Source organism: Erythrolamprus reginae, chromosome 2 (assembly GCF_031021105.1).
Source record: "Erythrolamprus reginae isolate rEryReg1 chromosome 2, rEryReg1.hap1, whole genome shotgun sequence".
Classification (NCBI taxonomy): Eukaryota; Metazoa; Chordata; class Lepidosauria; order Squamata; family Dipsadidae; genus Erythrolamprus; species Erythrolamprus reginae.
In genome coordinates this window covers 135,219,820-135,240,879 of record NC_091951.1, presented here as the reverse complement: position 1 = coordinate 135,240,879, position 21,060 = coordinate 135,219,820, and the positions used below count along the sequence as shown (strand labels likewise).

Genomic DNA, 21,060 nt, shown 5'->3' with positions numbered 1-21,060 from the left:
TGAATTAGTTCCATCTTAAACGAAGCAGATCCACAGAATATAGTAGCTACGAATAAACAGTACTTGAGTTTCATGACTGCACTCTAAATTTTGTTTTCTTCACATGTAGATGAATCTCACTTGATATTCACCTTTAAAATCTGGCAGTGTAGAAAATTGTGGTATTGTTCTATGAAGAAAGCACCAAATTAACTTTGTAGCATACAGAATTTCCTTTAGCATTGGCATATATTGGTATTAGAACTATAGAGGTGACTGTTGATGACATTTTGAAATATTTCTAGTCATACCATTTGCTCTAAAATACAATACATTTAAAAATGAAAAGAAAATTTTAGGATATGTGAAAGAAGATAGCACCAAGTTAACTTTTAATTGTTCAAATTGTTTTTAATATATCCAAGCTGTATTGTTAAAAATACTTTTCCTCTTTTGGGAACTATTCAATGTAAGTTCCTCAGGATTTTTTCAGGGGTAGCTCAGTGCATCTGCAGTACAAGATTCTGATTGTAGTAGTTCTCAGTTCAGTGGAAGCAAAAATGATGACTTACTGGCTTAACACGGCACTATTCACTGAAAATCTTGCTCCATTGCTCCCACTAGATAATGTTCATTCAACTTGGAAGGACATGATGGAGAAATTATTACACATACTGGCCTAACTTATAACATACCTGTGTACTTTGTGACTTTCCTAAGCTAAAAATTTGCTAGATATGAAATAATAGATTTTCATTAACAGATTGATAATGCTAGGAATTTTCTCATTTTTTCGGTAAGTAAACCTTTGCTCCTGGCTAAATTTCTATAGAATCTTCAAATATTATAGGGCTTTTACCCTAGATTTTAACACACTGTGTTATCTGTACTGGAGCAAAGTTACCAATAAGTTCATTTTTCAGACAGTTCTGTCCCTGACACTCAGAGCAGATAATACTCTTGACCCCATGCTGCTGTAATGATTTCATGATGAAATTTTATGATGAAATTATATTAAATCCTACTTTTGGTAGACTATAATGAGTATAAACAGTTGTCAGATTATGTTTCAAGAGCTTGTACTAGGAAACTGATAGTGAAACATGACAATTCTTGTTCCAGCTGATGAGAAACAAACAATGAATTTAACAATTCTATTTGAAGTTTTATGTTATTTTATAATATGTTTATTATGATTACTCTTCTAAAACTGAGCATTTTCTTTTATGTATGTTGAAAAGTAGCTTTGTAATTTAGTTATTTAGTTTTGCATATTTAATCTTTCAGCACAATTTCTTGTATTTTATTGCTAATTTAATTTTTCCCTAACTTAATCAGTTATTTCCATCTGAGCTCTGTAAATCCTACTACAAACTGTATAAAAATGTTTAGTGATCATCGTAATAAAGATGAATGCTAACTTTAGAGTAACTTCTAAAGAATTAAGTGCCAATGATGTCTAAGTAAGTATGAAGGTATAGTTATATTTTTAAATTAAAAAAATAATATCCTGCAAGAAAAAGTGATTAGTGAATATGTCAGTTGATCAGCAGCTGTATACAAATGTTAAGAAAAAATATAACATATGCATTCTTACAGTTAATAGTATTAATATGTTTGGAGGTTGTTGATCTTAACTATTTGAGTAGTATCAGGCAGGCCACTTAATCCCAGTTTAAGTTAGTGACAGAAGCAAAAAAATGAGGTATTTTAAGAAAATGTCCAGAAATATAAAGTTGTTTGTTTGTTTGTTTGTTTGTTCCTTCCTTCCTTCCTTCATCCATCCATCCATCCATCCATCCATTTGTATATCAAATTTAAATTGCTGCCCGTCTCAAGTTAAAGTGACTCTGAATGGCATATAATAAGATTAAAAAACAATTAATATATAATAATTATTATTAAATAAGAGTAGAAGCTGAGAGAGAACTGAATATATTAATAACAGAACCATCCCAATTGGTTCCTTTGGTTTATTCCTCTCAAATATGAATCAGATTTCAGATTCTTTCTTTAAAAAAAATCAGATTTTATTTTCTGGGGAAAAAGTTGTATTAAAACATATATTCCCACAAAGAAAAGAAAAGCTGAAAGAACATGCTATTTTCATTGCACATCCCAAGATACTTCGCTTTAAAAACAAATAGTAATCTAGTTATCAGTGCTATATTTCAATATCTACAGTATATTTTACATAATGGTAAAAGAAAAAGAAAAGTCTGCATTTTGTTCCTTTCCCTGTGGTTTGAATTTTGACATCTCCCTCTGGTCCTGTAACATACTTTCCATCTGTTCATACAGATGGCAGATTAAAAGGAAGTGGTGTCCTGACATTTTTATACATTATATGAGATTTGCACCGATGTGTAGCAGTATACAGGGCACCTAGAAGTCACTCATACATTTAGATGGAAAGTAAATTTAATTACAGTATATTGCCATATAATTGTATTCCCACTCTTTTCCTCCTGATGGTATACCATGACCAACACCAAAACAAGATTTCAAAAATATTTTATTGCAAATTTTTAAATTGCTTATTCTTAAAGCAGAGTGGAAATGCCCCTTGCCTTGGATAGCATTCATATTCCATATCAAAGCTCTAGCTGAATTCTGAGAATTTTTTAAAAATTGTTTAGGAAAGAAAAAGGTATCTAAATACTAAATGCAGTAAACCTAATTACAAACTCTTTTTTGATGTAAATCATGCTGTTTTCAAGAGTATTTACCTTTGCAATAATATTGAAATCTAGAATGTTATTGGTTTAAAATATAAAACTGATATTACAAGGAAGTGCTTTGACATTAGACTTGGTTTGTATTGTGTATGCCTTCAAGTCAGTATTGAGCTCTATGACTAATCATTGTAATTTTATTGTCAAGGCTTTTCCTATCTAATGCTGACAAAAAGTGATTGGACCAAGTTCACCCAGTGGTCATCTAATCTTAAGGCAGGACTAAAATTTACAGTTTCCTGGTTTCTAGCTTGAACCACTACAACAAAACTGGTTCGGTAACTTAGTTTAAGGAGACCATATTAGTGCTAAGGTGACCAGATTTTAACACTGGTAAAGTGGGACACAATTGACCTGGGTAGGTGGGTTTCTTGATTAAAAATAAAAACCAGGTTATTAACTTATCAACTGTGGCAGTTCCCTTAATAATTGAGGCAAGGAAGGTCATAAAGGAGTGAAACTGAACAAATGCCTCGGTTATCCACAAAAACATTGGGCTCCGTTATGGTCGTAAGACGAGGACCACCTGTAGCAGCCCTCCCACTCTCGGACTCTCAAAGAGGGGAAAAAAAGACGACAGGGACTCACAGCAGAACGTGTAGAAATATTAGGCGGCATATCTGTTTAGAGAGAGATTCTATAAAGCGAGTAGCTCTGAGGTACACAGCAGCATCTGGTTTGGCTCCGCCCCCTCAGGGGTTTCCCCCATTGCCTTTAGCAATGGGAGAAGCCTGCCAACTGTTGCCGGGCTGAAGGGGGCGTGGCCACAAAAGGTGGTCTGCCGCAGTGGGAGGACGGCCAAGATGTAAGGCATCTTCCCTACCTGTGTACTTGCACGCTTTAATTTGTTCTAGGAGCTGCTTAGTGGGAGCTGGAGCAGCGGAAGTGCTGGGGCCCATTGCTCTGACTGACATGAGGCACAACCAATCTACGACAGCATCTCGGCCCCTCTGGCCTCCCCTCTTCTTCTCTTCATCCACTACTTTTTCTTTGCCATTAAGTATCGGTCGGGACTTTTTTAAAACGCAGGAGAAATTGTTAGAAATCGGGACTGTCCCGCCAAAAGCGGGACATCTGATCACCTCATATTAGTCACATAAATTAGCAGCCACTTCTTTGATGGCACTGCTTCAAGAGAGTTAAATCAACCTTTCTCAATCTGTTGTCCTTCAGACGTGTCAGACCTCCATAATTCCTAGGCAAAATGAATTTGTGCTGCAAAAATGTAACACATCTGGACAGCAATCTGATGGGAGAAGGCTTAAAGAACACTAAGTTTTTAATTTGCCTTGTTAATACTTTTTTTTTCTGATTAGGTTAAATGGATTAGAAAGTAGGGTTTTTTCCTTTTTTCCACCTTTTGGCCAGCTTTCATAAACCCATTAAACTTCATGTACATGTCAAATGCCAAGTCACTGCAAGAAGAAATTACTACACAAAAAAACAATAAGTTTTCTTTTTTCCTATGTATAAAAGTTTACTTTCCTATTTTTACAAGTCAACATATATACTGTAGGTGTATTCATGTAAGGATTTCACATTGAATTATTTTGCAACTCACTTAAACGTTATATGACAACACAAGCGGTATTCTTGGCTGTAAAATGTGTGTATGTGTTAAATTTCCTTTACTTTTGTATCATCTTCAATTTCAAATTATTCACAGGTACATTTTTCATACCCTATTGGGAACTGTGGCGGCCCCTGCTCTCTGGAATCAACTCCCCCCCAGAGATCAGAACTGCCCCCACCCTCCTTGCCTTTCATAAATTGCTCAAGACCTACCTATATCGCCAGGCATGGGGCAATTAAGACATCTCCCCCAGGCTTATATAGTTTTATGTATGGTATGCTTGTGTTGTATGGTTTTTTAAATGACGTGTTTTTAGATACTTTATTTTAATATTAGATTTGTTACATTGTATACTGTTATTATTATTGCTGTGAGCCGCCCTGAGTCTGTGGAGAGGGGCGGCATACAAATCTAATAAATTGTTGTTGTTGTTGTTGTTATTATTATTATTATTTTTTGTAGAACCAAATGAAAAGGCAGAATAATGAGTTAAGAAAATATGTTCTTAATACTTTTCTAAAAAATATCTCCCCACCCCAAGAATGAATATACATATTACTGTTTTTTAACAAGAAAGCATCTTTGCTGCAAAACTCTTACCTTGAAAGTCACAGATATCAAACCCTTTTCAATATTCTGCCACCGTATAATTCTGATACCTATTTTCAGTTGTTACATATCAATTTTGGCTTGCTGCTGCTGTTTTGCAATTTTTTATTGTGTGACAAAAAACCATTTAAAATAAAAAAGAGGTATCCATTTTTATTCCCTTTTTAAACGTATATCTAGCACAGGGAAACTAATATTTTGGAAACAAGTGGCAATAATACATGACTGGGGGGGGATGAGAATCACTGTTCTACCCCCCCCCCAATAATTAAGCAAAGGTCTTTATATACATACATGTCAGTAAGATGTTTCTTCACTAAAGTCACTTGCATTGTTTAATGATAAAGACATTTGGTTTTAGTACAAAACCTACTGTGTATTAGCCTTCCTCAATCTAGTGCACTCCTGAATATTTGGACTAAAAATATGATAATGATCTTCAGATTATGGGGTTTTAATGCCAACCATTTTGAAGAGCACAAAGTTGAGGGAAGCTGGCAAAATTCTACACAACCTACATAAAAGGAAAAAAGAAAAACCAGAGAATGAAAAGAGAATTAGCCTACATAGAACACAGCCATTCAGAATGTTTAATGCTGACCTGAGACCATAGAGAACTGTCCCATCTGGATGTAAACGAATCATTCTGTTCTTCACGGTGACACCATGTACAAATGACTTCTTATCATTCAGGAAGTAGGTATCAGGAACCCAAAGCTGATCTGCTACTCTATTGTCCAATGTAAGATTTAAAGGTATTACATTATACGAAAGCCTCTTATCCCTCCATGCTTGTTGAAAATACATAGTCAAAGTATAGTCCTGAAATGATAGAAGAGAGAGAGAAAAATAGGTTGAACATTTCATTATTTTTTGTTTTGCTATTTGAAATAACCAAATCAAACTAAACCAAACCAAAAAAACCTTCTTCAACTGACCACCATTGTCTATAAATTTAATGGAGTTTTTAAAATAAATAAATAAATACTGTGTTATTCTCAAAATAAAATAAAATATATTTTATTTAAAAATATCAAAATATTTGGCATCAGTCTATATGATAATTTTATCTCTTCTTAAAAAAAACCTTTCCTTTAATTAAAAGCAAAAGCATAGGAATAATGGCAATAAAGTACCATATAAGCCATTCATAAGTATTGCCTTCTCTTTAAGAATCAATAGTATTTGAGTAAAGATTAGAGATATAATTGTCTAGATACTGTTGTACATAGTCCTGGTCAGTTGGAGGATGATGAAGAACTTGAGGACTCTGATACAGATAGTGTTTATTAATTACTGGTGGGCCTGGGTTACAGGTAGTAGAACAGGGGGGAGGCCAGCCACAGGATGTTGCTATGAGTCCAGAATCTAGCGAGGAAAAATCAGACATTCGCTGGGTCGATCCTAAATTCAGAAGGGTCCAAAAACGTAGGGAACAAGTGTTTGGAAGAAGATATTAAGGGGAGGAATGGATTAAATACTGGAGTGATGTATTTGGTATGTCAGGGGGTCAGTGGGGAAGAAGGGTGGAGTTTCAATGTTGTAGAACAAAAATGGAAGGTGTTCCCGTTCAGCTCCCAAGCAAGCAAACTCATTCTGTGTTATTTTCTAGTCATTTCTGCTGTTTTTGAATCATGCTGTGAGTACATAAATCTTGGTGAACGGAGGAGGCTGGAAGGAATGCAAAAGGAATGTAATTAGGAGAAATAACGGGAGAACAAGAAATGTGCTAGTATGAAGTGTATTTTGAATACAGAAGGAAGAGAATAAAGATGGCGTTTCTTTGTTTATGAAATACTGCATTTAGTAAAAGTTATTTGTAATAGCTAAAATTCTACCAGAAACCAGAACAGATACTAATAACAGTACTGTATTTTATTTTATCTATCTATTCATATGTATCTAATACAAAATTGTACTTAGCCCAGTCAAGTAAACAAATTATGATTGTAAAGGTTGTCTCTATAAAGTATGTTTTCAGGCTTCTGGCAGAAACAAAGATTTCTTGTGAAAGTATTCAAAAAGATACACTGCATAACTAAAATTATGTGAATTACAGTTCAACATATCTAAAAAGCACTGTGTTAGAAAAGGCTTAATTAGACAAAAAGTACAGCTCTTTCTGAAGTTCCTTGAAGTCTGGAAATGCAGTTATCTTTGAAAATAAATAATCTTCTGGGAACAGCCATTCAGCCCACCAAGGATGCTGGGAAGAGTAAGACACAGTATCTTATGTTTAGTCCTCTAGATCAGAGGTCCCCAACCTTTTTTGCACCAGGGACCGGCTTTAAGCTAGACCAGTTTTCCATGGCCCGGTGGGGGGGGGGGGAGCTAGCTGTCAGCGGCGCCGTAAAAGGGGCGATCAAGAGAGGAATGGGTGAATGAATGGACGGAGGGTGGGAAGGAAGGAAAGAGGGAAGGGACAGGAACAGAAGAAGGGTGCAAAGGAAGCAAGGAAAGGTGTGAAAGGGGAGAGTAAGAGAGGAAGGAGTGAAAGAAGGGAATGAGGGAGGAAAGAAGGGAGGAAGGAAAAGGAAAGCAAGAAATGGAGGGAGGAAAGGAAGGAAGGAAAGAAAGAAAGAAGGGGGGAAGGGACAGGAACAGAGGAAGGAAGCAAGGAAACTTATGAAAGGGGAGAGTAAGGGAAGAAGGTAGGAAGGAGAAAGAAAAGAAGAAATAGAGGAAGGGAAGGTAAAAGAGAGAAAGAAAAAGAGCAAGAAAGAAAGCAAGAAAGAGAAAGAAAGAAAGAAAGAAAGAAAGGCAACTTCAAAGAAAGGCTCACTGAGCATCTCTCACTCTCTCTCTTTCTATCCCTCTTTCTTTCTTTCTCTTCCTTTCTCTCTCTCCTCTTCCTTTATCTCCTCTCCCTCTCCCTCTCTCTTTCTCTCCCCCCTCTCTCCCCTTTCCCTCTCTCTTTCTCTCTCTCCCTCTCTTGCTATCTCTCCCCCCTTTCCCTCTCTCTTTCTCTCTCTCCCTCTCTTGCTATCTCTCCCCCCTCTCCCTCTCTCTTTCTCCCTCTCCCTCTCTTTCTCTCTCTCTCCCCCTCTTTCTCTCTCTTCTTCTCACTTTCTCTCTCTTGTTTTCTTTCTGTCTCTTTTGCTTTCTCTCTCTCTCACTCTTTCTTGTTTTCTTTCTCACGCTCTTTCTCTCTCTTGTTCTCTCTCTTGCTATCTCTTTCTCCCCCCTTTCTCTCACTCTCTCTTTCTCACTTTCTCTCTATCTTGCTGTCTGTTGCTGTCACTCACTCTCGTTCTCCGTTCTTCTCAGCAGTGATGCGCGCACGCCCTGCCCGCCTCACCTTTGCGAGAGCACTTTCGCCCCGGGCTCTCAGCAAGGGGGTTTGCAGGAGAGGTGGGGCCGGCGAAGGTGATATTCAATGTCGGGGGCGCACAGGCGGTTGCACGCGCTCCCTATCTCCCTGCTAGCCCACTCGGAATATTCAAAATAAGAAAAGCCTTCGCCGGCAAAGGTTTTTCTTATTTTGAATACTCCGAGTGGGCTAGCAGGGAGATAGGGAGTGCGTGCAACCGCCCGTGCGCCCCCGACATTGAAGACCTCCACTGAGAAAAGCCTTTGCCGGCATTTCCTCTCGGCGTCAAGGAGGCGCAGCGGCAGGCGGAGAGAGGGAAGGGGGGCAGCGGCGTCCCTCCTGGCCTTGGCGGGCCGCCCGACCCTCCCCACCTCCTGCAAACGCGGCGGGCAGCGGGGGGAGAGCGAGGAGCCGGTTCCGGCGGGCGCGGGGCTTGGCTGGCTGGCGGGGGGAGCGCCGCTGGTGGTGCGGAAAGGCCGAGGGGGCCCTGGCGCCGCGGACCGGCTGAAAACCCCCAACGCCCCGGTGCCGGTCCGCGGACCGGCGGTTGGGGACCTCTGCTCTAGATATCAGTACCTCCAGATGAGGCCTGTACCACATCAGCACAATACCCGGCCGGTGCTTCACTCCCCGGCCCGTTTTGCTGCAGGGCCAGGGAGACACGGCCCTTGGTGTCGCCGCCATCTTGGAAAGGCCGAGATCTCGCGAGATTTCACGAGATCTCGGCCAGCTTCGGCAGGCTTCAGCCTAGCCGATGACGTCGTCCAGGGGCGGAGCCTGCCAGACCTATAAAAGGGCTGGACAGGCTTCAGGGCCTCCGTTTCGCCCTGGACGACGAAGCAAATACCCACCCGCCCTCCCTATCTTTCAGTGTGCCACTGTGGGTCACCCTTAGGGGGGGCTGAATAGGAATTTTGGGGGGTCTCGGGATTTCCTGCGACCATTTTTTCACCTATTCCACACTGCAGTGACGGATATGCGGTTAGGGTGTGCTTCGCCCCCCCCGGTAGGTTAATTGGCTTACCTTTGGTCATTTGGGTAGGCAGGTTAGGGGCAGAAAACTGGGTGGTGTTTAGCAACTGCGTGTTCTCCGTTGGGCATCTTTGGGGATGATTGACAGGTTTTCTCCAAAGGCTCATGGTGGAAATGACCTGAGCAATTGGGGGGAACCTGTCTTTGGGTCCCGCCCATTTCCTTCCCCTTGTAGGGGTTAGATGGCGGGACCTCCCACATGCAGGTCATGGCAGAGATTCAGGTGAGGGCATGGCCCCTCACCTGGATCAGCATAGAGCTACGCCCATAAGTTGCCCCAGAAGTTTTTCTGATGTCATTTTCCGCCCCAGAAGCAATTGTTTGACCCTGTGGGTCCTTGTTTAGGGTCATAGTTAATTTATGCTAATTTATTTGAATAAATTATGCAAATTTAATTAATAAAATGACCCATTTTAAATCCAGCTCTTTGTGTCCATGTTGTTACTCCGCATCTGCTGCAATACTACTACCTCTTAGTATTTCATGATTCTCATGATATACTCACCTGAACAAGTTAAAATTTATGTCTTAATATAGATGAAAGGCTTAATCAACCAATTCATTTAAATTACCAGTTTGTAATCCACAGAATTGGGATCTCCAAATAATCTAAGGGATATTTCAGGCAACACAGATGGCAATTTTGTTAATACCTTGTTTTAGTGTGGTACTGAAAAGTGCCACTGGCGCTATTGCTCCTGACTGCCCTCCATAGCTATGGGAAGCCTAAAAAATTGCCTGGCTTTACGAGCTGCACCAAACAACAAAGAGAATTGGCAAGTGTCTAGAGCAGTGATGGCGAGCCTTTTTTTCCTTGGGTGTCGATAGAGCATGAACGTGCACTTTTGTTCATGCACAAGTGTCCACACACCTATAATTCAATGCCTAGGGAAGGCAAAAACAGCTTCCCCTGCCCCCCCTGAGGCCCTTTGAAGGCTGAAAATGGCATGTTTCCCAACTTCTGGTGAGCCCAATAGGCTTTTTTTGCCCTCCCCAGGCTCCAAAGGCTTCCTGTGAGCTGGGGGAGGATAAAAACGCCCATCCCCATTCCCCAAGAGGCTCTCTGGAAGCCAAAAACACCCTCCTAGAGCCTCTGTGTGAGCCAAAAATCAGCTGGCCAGCACATACATGCACACTGGAGCTGAGCTAGGGCAACAGCTCATGTGTCATCAGATATGGTTCCACGTGCCAGCCGTGACACCCATGCCATAGGTTCGCTATCACTGGTCTAGAGTGAGCCCAAATAAATTTGCAGAAAAATACTAAAGCACAAAAGACTACCTAATTATGTCTAATAGTAAGGATGGGGTCAAAGAGAATTTATTTCCTTATCGCTATGCATTTTACCCTAATAGACCTTTCACAGATGTTGGGCAGACAGCTCAAAGCTATCCCAGAAAAGGGAGAGGGTGTGGCCAAACTCAGCTGACTACTCAGAAAACTTCTACAATAAATTTGCAAAAACACTGAAAGTGTGCTGCTTGCGTCCACTTCAAATTAGACAGCACAATTATGCTGGGTTTATGAGAGCACCTTGATCATATGTAAAGTAAGCAAGTTGGGAAAGCTGAGGAACAGGCAACATTTTTAAAATTTGTTATCTTTAGATCTTCAGTAAGGGTGATTAAAGTTGTTTCATATGAGGTATGGCAGATTTATACTCATTGGATCTCCAAGAGATCCTTAACGAACAGTGTGATTTAAGATAATTACCCATATTACTATTTGCAAATTTGTCTTTATTAGGAACAGTAATAAAGATATTATCCATCTAACTCCAAATGTACAGGGGAAAAGTACCGTATTTTTCGAATGCATAAGATGCACTTTTTTCCTCCCTAAAAGAGGCTGATAATTAGGGTGCGTTTTATACACTATATATAGCTTTTTTCCCCAGACCCTAACTGCTAACGATCTTCCCAGCTCTTACCTTGCAGGCTCTTTCATTGTTTCTCTCTGTGAAGAATGTTTTCCAAGCCCTAAGTCTTTGTAGGGTTTGTTTCATTACTCCAACTTGCTCTGAGTAAGTTTTTTCCCAGCCTTAACCAGGTGCTAACAGTGTCCCCAGCTCTTACCTGCTTGCAAGCTCTTTCATTGTTACTTTCTACCAATAATGTATTCCAAACCCTGTCTTTGTAGGGGTGTTTTTTTCATTGCTTTACTTGCTCCAGATATTTCTTTTCAGCCCTAACCAGATGCTATTAATGTACCCAAGCTCTTTCATTGTTACTCTCTGGGAACAATGTTTTCCAAGCCCTAAGTCTTTGTAGGTTTTCCCCCATTGGTCTAATTTACTCCAAATGTTTCTTTCCAGCCCTAACCAGGTGCTAACAATGTTCCCAGCTCTTACCCGATTGCAAGCTCTTTCATTGTTACTCACTGCAAAGAAGAATGTTTTCCAAGCCTTAAGGCTTTGCAGGGTTTTTTCCATTGCTCTGTTGCTCAGACTGTTTCTTTCCATGTACTAATGGTGTTCCCAGCTCTTTCATTGTTCCTCTCTCAGAATATTTTTTTTAAATCCTTAACCAGGGGATAAAATAATGTGTTGAAGGTGACCAGACTAAGGATGCTACCTAGATGAATACCTGGTAAACAGATTCTTTTCCCTATTCCCCCCGGCAAAAAAACCAACAAAACAAAACTGGACAAAATGGACAATGCAAAATTGGTATAGGTACATGGTGGACCATATTCAATTTGAAATTATGGATAAAAGGATACATTTGGATAATGAAACTGAATTGAGACAACTGATGAGACAGTGGGACAAGGTAAGACGATATATGACGAGTACAATCCCAGACGAAGCTACAAGAAATAAAGTGGAATCATTCTATAATATGTAAATAGATATATTGCTCTTGGGTCAAAGTGGGTTATACATAAGAAACAACCCCCGATTTGGTGGTGGGGTATGTGTGTGTGTGAGGGTGGTGGGCACATTTCACTATGCACTGTTTTATGTTGTGTGTATATTAAACTTGTTAAAAATCGATAAAAATATATTCAAAAAACAAAACAAAACAAAACTAAGGTGTGTCTTATATTCGGGTGCAAAAATATGGTAGAGCTGAATGAATTTGGGTCTGCTTCAGTTTTGCATATGGTACTAAAGTGATCTTAGTTGCTCTAACTGAGAGAGCCAATTTCACAATAAGACATCAGCGAACACACTAGGAAATGACAAATTCAAGCCCTCCCTTCGGCATGAAGCTATTTTGACTTCAGACACTCATTCTTAGATCTAAGAAGAAGGTAAGGTGAACCTTTGCTGAAAATGCTGCCACAAAAATTTCAAGGATTTGTCCAGGCAGTCACTAGGAATCAATACTCACTTGAAGGCACAAATCAAACAAACCAAAGCAAAACAAAACATTGACTGAGGACCTTTACCAGATAGAGAAGATCACTATCAGTATTATGTATTGGACAAAAATAAATAAAATAAATAAATAAAAAATAAATAGTATTCTCCTATTACTATTCTTTACAAATGTAGCTAAAATAACTCGGTTGGGAATTGTCTACAGGTGTTCTATAATTATTATTTTTCTCTTTTCAAGTGTATTATTCAAGACTGACTTGAATTATTCAAGATATTTCCACTTAGTCTATGACATATGAATTGTGAATCCAATATAATTTTATTCTGTACAACTTTTTAATATTTACATAAAATGTAGACAGTAAACTAGATTATTCAATCTCATACTGGCGTGTTAAACAGAAGGCTTAGAAATTGTATATACTGCAGAAACGTACTATAATGTCTCTAGTATTGCCTCCAAAGATAATATTTATATATGATTTGTATGTTTGAATTGTACACTACCCGGAATCAATCTCTGAGTGATATATGCAGTTCCTAAATTTGATAAATAAATAAATAAATAAATAAATAAATAAATAAATAAATAAATAAATAAAGCAATTTCCACTTTTTAAAAAACTGCATTCTCTTATGTTTTCTAAGGAACTTTTAATTAATTTGCCCATCTTTCAAAAATATGTTCTGCCTTATATTTTTAAAAAAGTATAATGATACAGTAACCATTTCCTTACAAATATCATCAAAATTTCAAAGAAGCATAGTATGCATTGCACCAACTGATAAAAAAGGAGTCCATGCATACAGTGTAATCCTAGAAACATTATTTGTCTAAAAAGGAATGTCTGCCAGGTTAGGCTTCACATATTGCTGATTATATAGACAATATTATTCTATAACCGTATCTATTAATCTATGACCAAAGTATAATTTCAATTCTAATCTTTCACCAGTCAATGAAGAAAAGTTCCAGCCTAATTTAAAACTATCTATTATTAGTTATCTCCATCTATTTAACTCCCCTTTGCTCATTGTTCAGATAGTATTGGTTAACAAGGGAGTAAAATATTAGAAGAATGTATGTAAACAGTATTTTCTGCACCTACTGAGATTTCTGGTGAATAAATTACTTTTTCTTAATGACAACTGGTAGCATTGTGCAAAATGTTCTGATCTTATAAAAGCTATTAAAATCCTGCCGTTGAAATAAAGCTCATGTATTTAGAGAATTTTCTTTCAAAGTCAAAACTGAAAACATTTATATCCAGAGAAATGCATGGCCGACCACATTCAGCGGTTGGCCGAAATTGCATTGGGGCCCGGAGAACATGGGCCTTGGCACTTCCGCCTTTTTAATATAGGCGATCTCGCGAGGCATCACAAGATCGCCAATGCTGGTTGCCTGCTGCCGCACACAACATTTCTGGCCAGGGGGGGCATGCCAGGCAAGCCCTATAAATAGGGCTGCACCTGGGGCAATTCCTCCTTTTGCCCCCCAGCCGCTGAAAGTGAACACTAGCCCACCCTCCCTATCTTACAGTGTGCTATGATGGGATCATCCACGGAGGCGGAATAGGAATTTTTTCCGGTTTCAGCGCTTTAATTGCGACAATTTTTTCACCTATTCCACACTGGGAAGAGGGACTGGATAGGGGGTGTAGTGCATTTTGTTATAACCAGATATTTGGCTTTCCCTTTGGTCACTGGGGTTGGCAGGTTAGGGGCAGAAATGGGCAGTGGTAGCAACTGGTGTTCTCCTTTAGGGTATCTCTTGAAAGATGATGGGCTACCTCTCGCTAGGAACTATAAGCTCGCACGGCCTCAGTGATGGGAGAGATGGTGTCCTTGGGACTCACCTAATCCAATAACCTGAAAGGGATTGGACAGTGAGCTCCTCCCACACACTTTAAGGGCGTGGCCAGGAACCAGGTGAAGGTAGCTGCCTTTACCTTGTTCAGCAAGGAGCTATGCTCATAGTTGCCGAGGAAGGTTATTCGAGAATTATTTCGACTCCAAATTGTTTAGTGGCCTTTGCAGGTCCTGGTTATTTGGTTGATAATCAGTTAAAGTTCATTTAACTTTAATAAAGTGACCCATTTAAATCTAAACTATTGTTGTCTGTGTTCTTATTCCGCATCCGATGCAATGTTGTTTTGAGATCATAACAAAATTCCCTGTTTGGTTTCAAACATTGCAAGATAATGGCTGTTTCAAGCAGTTGGTGTTTATTTATTTATTTATTTATTGGATTTGTATGCCGCCCCTCTCCAGAGACTCGGGGCGGCTAACAGCAACAATAAAACAGTGTACAATAGTAATTTGGTATTGATGATTAAAAATCAATTAATATAAAAACCAAACATACATACATACATACCATGCATAGAATTGTAAAGGCCTAGGGGGAAAGAGGATCTCAATTCCCCCATGCCTGGTGGCAGAGGTGGGTTTTACGTTGTTTAAGAAAGGCAAGGAGGGTGGGGGCAGTTCTAATCTCTGGGGGGAGTTGGTTCCAGAGGGCTGGGGCCGCCACAGAGAATGCTCTTCCCCTGGGTCCCGCCAGGCGACATTGCTTAGTTGACAGGACCCGGAGAAGATCCACTCTGTGGGACCTAACTGGTCGCTGGGATTCATGCAGCAGAAGGCGGTCCCTGAGGTAATCTGGTCCGGTGCCATGAAGGGCTTTATAGGTCATAACCAACACTTTGAATTGTGACCGGAAACTGATCGGCAACCAATGCAGACTGCGGAGTGTTGGTGTAACATGGGCATATTTGGGAAAGCCCATGATTGCTCTCGCAGCTGCATTCTGCACGATCTGAAGTTTCCGAACATTTTTCAAAGGTAGCCCCATGTAGAGAGCATTACAGTAGTCAAGCCTCGAGGTGATGAGGGCCTGAGTGACTGTGAGCAGTGACTCCCGGTCCAAGTAGGGTCGCAACTGGTGCACAAGGCGAACCTGGGCAAACGTCCCCCTCGCCACAGCTGAAAGATGTTTCTCTAATGTCAGCTGTGGATCGAGGAGGACGCCCAAGTTGCGAACCTTCTCTGAGGGGGCCAGTGATTCTCCCCCCAGTGTAATGGATGGACAGATGGAGTTGTCCTTGGGAGGTAAGATCCACAGCCACTCCGTCTTTTCTGGGTTGAGTTTGAGCTTGTTGACACTCATCCAGGCCCTAACATCCTCCAGTCACCGGCCCATCACTTCCACTGCTTTGTTGGCTGGACATGGGGTGGAGATGTATAACTGGGTATCATCGGCGTATTGATGATACCTCACCCCATGCCCTTGGATGATCTCACCTAGCGGTTTCATGTAGATATTAAATAGCAGGGGGGAGAGGACCGACCCCTGAGGCACCCCACAAGGGAGAGACCTAGAGGTCGACCTCTGATCCCCTACTAACACCGACTGCGACCGACCAGAGAGGTATGAGGAGAACCACTGAAGAACAGTGCCTCCCACTCCCAACCCCTTTATTCGGTGCAGAAGGATACCATGGTCGATGGTATCGAAAGCCGCTGAGAGGTCAAGAAGCACCAGGACAGAGGACAAGCCCCTGTCCTGGGCCCGCCAGAGATCATCCATCAACACGACCAAAGCAGTTTCCGTGCTGTAGCCGGGCCTGAATCCAGACTGCTGAGGACCTAGATAATCGGCTTCTTCCAAGGACCGCTGGAGTTGAAGTGCCACCACCTTCTCAACAACCTTCCCCATAAAGGGAAGGTTGGAGACTGGACGGTAGTTATTGAGAATGGCTGGGTCCAGGGAAGGCTTCTTGAGGAGGGGGCGCACAAGTGCCTCCTTATAAGGAGCCGGAAAGGACCCACTCCCCAAAGAGGCGTTGACAATCTCCCGGACCCAGCTCCGCGTCACCTCTCGACTGGCCGAAATCAACCAAGAGGTTTTCAAAGTTCTAGACATAAAAAATAAATTTGAAATTGAAATAAAGCCTTTATGTTCAAAATTTGTTTTGAAGCTGGAACTATATACTTTGACCAATTTTGAGTTTTTTTCTGATGCAAAACAGAAAACAGCAAACTGGGAATCAGAATCGAGCTGGGAGGGACATTGGAGGTCTTATAGTCCAGCTCCCTGTTCAAGCAGGAGATACCATTTTAAACAAGTGAGTGTCCAGTCTCTTCTTAAAAACTTCCAGTTATGAAGCTCCCACAATTTCTGAAGGCAAGCTAAAATATTCTAAAATATTGAATATTGCTATCATATCCCTGCTAATCCTTCTTTTCTCTAGACTAGCCAAACCCAAATCCTGAAAGTGTTTGTCATGATTTAGCCTCTCAAAATTTAATCAGTTTTCAAGTAGGACTCTTTTGTTCATAGCTCTAAATAAGCACATTTTCTATTTTGTGCATATCTTTAACAATATCCTTCTGTCACAGCTGTTGAATGATCCAGAGAAATAGATCAATTGCTTAGCACTGAATGCAAAAATTACCATATCCAATAAAAACAGAACCATGAAATAGGAGAAAAACTAAGAATAATATTTTTCCTTAATAAAGTATCAAAATGTCTTCCAAAACTTAAACAAAATTAATTTTCTGAAATCTAAATTTATTTCCTGAAAATATAATATATACTGAGTAAAATTTGAGGGCAGAATGAATTATGTAAATATATTAATCTGAAATGCATTATACATTGACTTTCAGACCAATCCTTTTGGTAAAAAATTCTAATAAATCTAAACTTTAAAAAAAGGTAATATCCTACTAGTTGTTACTGATCCAAAGAATAATGAAGCCACTTTTTCTCCTTCTTTTCTTAAATCTAGAGAAGCCAACTATTACACTGAGTAGGGAGGGGGATATTTGATTCAATGTTTTATTGCACGACTTTTGCTCTATATAAATCCTCCTTTCCTAACATATTAGTTATAATCTTTATTTGCTTTATTTCCAAGCATCTTTTAGGAAGCTTCCATAGTCAAAACTCTATTTGAAAGCATACATAGTACCCAAACAGTTATTACACATTCAATCTGTAAGCTACCAACCATGCGTCTGCAGTGATTTTTAAAGCTAACATGCTATGTCTTTTCTATATGGTGCACAGTGCTGCAGTTGCAGATAAATAGGAGGAATCTTTTCAATCTAAATTTCTGAAATTCCTATTTTTAATTGCCTGCTTTGTTCATGCTGGTTTTCCGCAATGCACTTTGTTGTTGCATTTCAGCCAAGGCTTAGTTACAAATCTGCCAGCTAAAGTTTTGCTTACGTATAATTGAAAGGGTGGTAATGGTGGTGAATACAAATCTTTAGACCTATTAGTTTTGGCAGAGAGATACCAGTCTCCTTGCAAGAAACAAATAATGAATGATTGGCTTACTGGCATCTATGTTAGACATGGAACTTGAAGAAAGCTTAAGTAGAAAAATTTAGATCTTGATTAACAAAGAGATAGAACCAAAGTTTCAAATATATGCCACAATATTTGCATATGTCCTCTTTTTAACATTCCCAAATATATGTATCATTTACATATCCCAATTCATAGGATAGGCACAGAGAAGGGTATCTTCTCCTCAATGGTAAGCACAAGTGTGTTTATCTATTTATTCAGAATCTGAAATTGAGATACATACTGTGTACTTGTACAATCTATTCTCCTTGGAGGTAGATTTAATCTTCCGTCTTACAGTTCAAAGTTCTGTCATATGGCAAATCACTACTATCTACTAAACAATCAGATGTCTAGTACTAGGGCCAAATTTTGTATCACAGCAATAACAAGGAGAAATTCTTGGATCTCATAGTTTCTTTTGATATGTTTAGTTTGCACACTAACAGACTTTTATTGAACATCTGAACTATGTTTTCCCTCTTGGTGTCTTTGATCTATGACTGTATATTTTAATGAACTTTAATCTTTCTTTGCTACCTGCTTGCACTTTTTGAGTGTGTGACAAGAATGGTTTTTTAAAAATAGTTTTTAATAACTATTGAATTGTGTGACTATTGGTATTATAATAAAATAATATTTTTTTAAAATATATTTTACATATTTGATTTATATATACCCCCATTTCATATTTTCTTTACAACAATCCAGGAAGATGACTTGGGTTGAGAAAAAAAATATTGGTCCAACCACTGAATGTCTTTTATTTTCAAAACAGCATATAATTACTCCTATTGTTTTTACTGATTTGATTTCATTTTTTTCTGCTTTTTTATTAAAATAAATTCCAAAGCAGGATTTTACATTAGCCCTCTCCATCCAACATACCTTTTGTCAGGTATGTTGAAAAATTCGAGCACGCTGGATGACTGTATTCAAAAATGGTTTATGGAAATTGAGACCAATTTAGCTGGAGGGTCCCCAAATTTGTGAAATTTTAATTAAATGTTAACTTGAACCTCTGCTTCTGAATATGCCTTAAGCAGGTTTCATTCCAAATGGATCTATCACTGTCTTGAGCATATACTTTTAGGCCATTTCATATAAGTATTTTATGACTTCATGCACATACAGTGGAACCTCGACATACGAGCAGCTCTACTTACGAGCTACTCGAGATAAGAGCTGGGAGGGGAGCGACATTTTTGTTCGCCTCCCGAGCTCACATTCGGGATACGAGCGCCAAGGAGCTGTCTCCTGAAGCCGAACGCTAACTTCCGCATTCGGCTTCAGGAGACAGCTCCTTGGCGCTCGTATCCCGCGTGTTTTAAAAGGTTGCAGCCGGCCTGGGGGGCTCGCAGGGGTGCTGGCAAGCCCCCCAGGCCGGCTGTAACCTTTTAAAACACGCGTGCTGCTTCGCAGCTGTCTCCTGAAGCCGAACGCGGAAGTTAGCGTTTGGCTTCAGGAGACAGCTGCGAAGTGGCGCACGTGTTTTAAAACATCGCAGCCGGCCTGGGGGGCTCGGGGGGAAGCCCCCGAGCCCCCCAGGCCGGCTGCGACGTTTTAAAACACCCGCGCCGCTTCGCAGCTGTCTCCTGAAGCCTAACTTCCGCGTTCGGCTTCGGGAGACAGCTGCGAAGCGGCGCTTCCCCCCGAGCCCCCCAGGCCGGCTGCGACGTTTTAAAACACCCGCGCCGCTTCGCAGCTGTCTCCTGAAGCCAAACGCTAACTTCCGCGTTCGGCGGCAGCGGGTTTTTTTGTTGTTGCACGGATTAATTGACTTTACATTGTTTCCTATGGGAAACAATGTTTCATCATACGAGCGTTCCGACTTACGAGCCTCCTTCCGGAACCAATTAGTCTCGTAAGTCGGGGTTCTACTGTATTTCAATTTTGTAGAGGAAAACTGTACTCACAGTGCGATACATTTATACTTCTACTATTCTGAACCAACATGTAGGCTTTCTTGGCAAGATTCTTAATAGTAAACTGATGCTTGGTTTACAAGTAAGTTTACAATTTTACCTTTGACAGGGGTGATTGAAGTCCCCTTTGTTTTCTTTTTCTTTGTTCACATCTAGTTTTGTCATTTTGTTCATCTTTATTTTATTTATTTTTTGTTATTGTTTCCTTGCTTTTCAATACCTTCAATAATTTAGCAACTACCCAGATTTGCATAGATATATAATTTATGTTCTTATAAACTATGAATTGCTACTTAATACATAGTAGCTTGTAGGCCATTCCTACCTAGACAAATACAAATGACACAGGTAGTTTTTGCAATATTACCAAATGTCTAAAGTATAAATCATTACAATTATAAAGAAAGCAAGAATTTCTGAGCAAATGTGTGTGCACATGACATACTGCAAATCCAACATTGTTCTCTGAGAGAGAGAAATACCGCATAAGGGAGAAAAGAAAAAAGAAAATGTATAGCCTTAATTAACTCCTAATAAACTGCAGGGCTAAATCAACTTCAGTATTGTTAATATTTCTCTTAGGAAATCATCATTACAACTCACTAGCTTATTTTGCAAGGTCTAAGATAATACACACAATATTAAACTATCTGCCTATATTAGAAATATGACTTTTAAAAGTTGCCAATATTTCAAAGGAACATCTAAGTTAGAAATACTAAACATTCCTATCACATAATTTGCAACTTTTCTTAATGAGACATTAAAACTTCTATACAAATAACTAAAATTATAGAACTTTTCAAAAAAGTTATTAAGCATTTCTGGTTGTTAGAAGATTATTATTATTATTTAATTTTTGTTCTAGATTGTCTAAACGTCAGTTACCTGTGTAACAGAATGCCTTCTAAGTCTTAGTAATTCACTGTAATCCACTGACAATTATTCTTCCTTGGAAACATATAGAAACATATTAGATAAGCTATTTTTTTAAAAAAAACTAGCTCCAACTTTATTAATGGACTAAGAAGAAAGGGAAATAATCTGGAGTTTCAATTGATGTTTTTATCTACCTTTTCATAGGATGTAACATGAAAGAATTCTGAAAGTAAATGACTGCTATGAAGATGATGTCAACATGAGACAATTAATTTCTGTGGTTATTGTCTGAATTATCTGGAAGATTGTTTGCTAGTATAGAATGAAT

General features: G+C 39.5%; 1 protein-coding gene across 2 annotated transcripts in view; it reads right to left on the bottom strand.

The window, feature by feature from the left end:
- GABRB2 (gamma-aminobutyric acid type A receptor subunit beta2) overlaps window positions 1-21,060 on the bottom strand; it is a 146,683-nt gene that overhangs the window by 90,075 nt on the left and 35,548 nt on the right. For both annotated transcript variants that reach the window (XM_070735896.1, XM_070735897.1), the window contains exon 4: window positions 5,498-5,718. In XM_070735896.1, coding sequence (XP_070591997.1) covers window positions 5,498-5,718 — 221 coding nt within the window. The remainder of the gene's footprint in view (window positions 1-5,497; window positions 5,719-21,060) is intronic.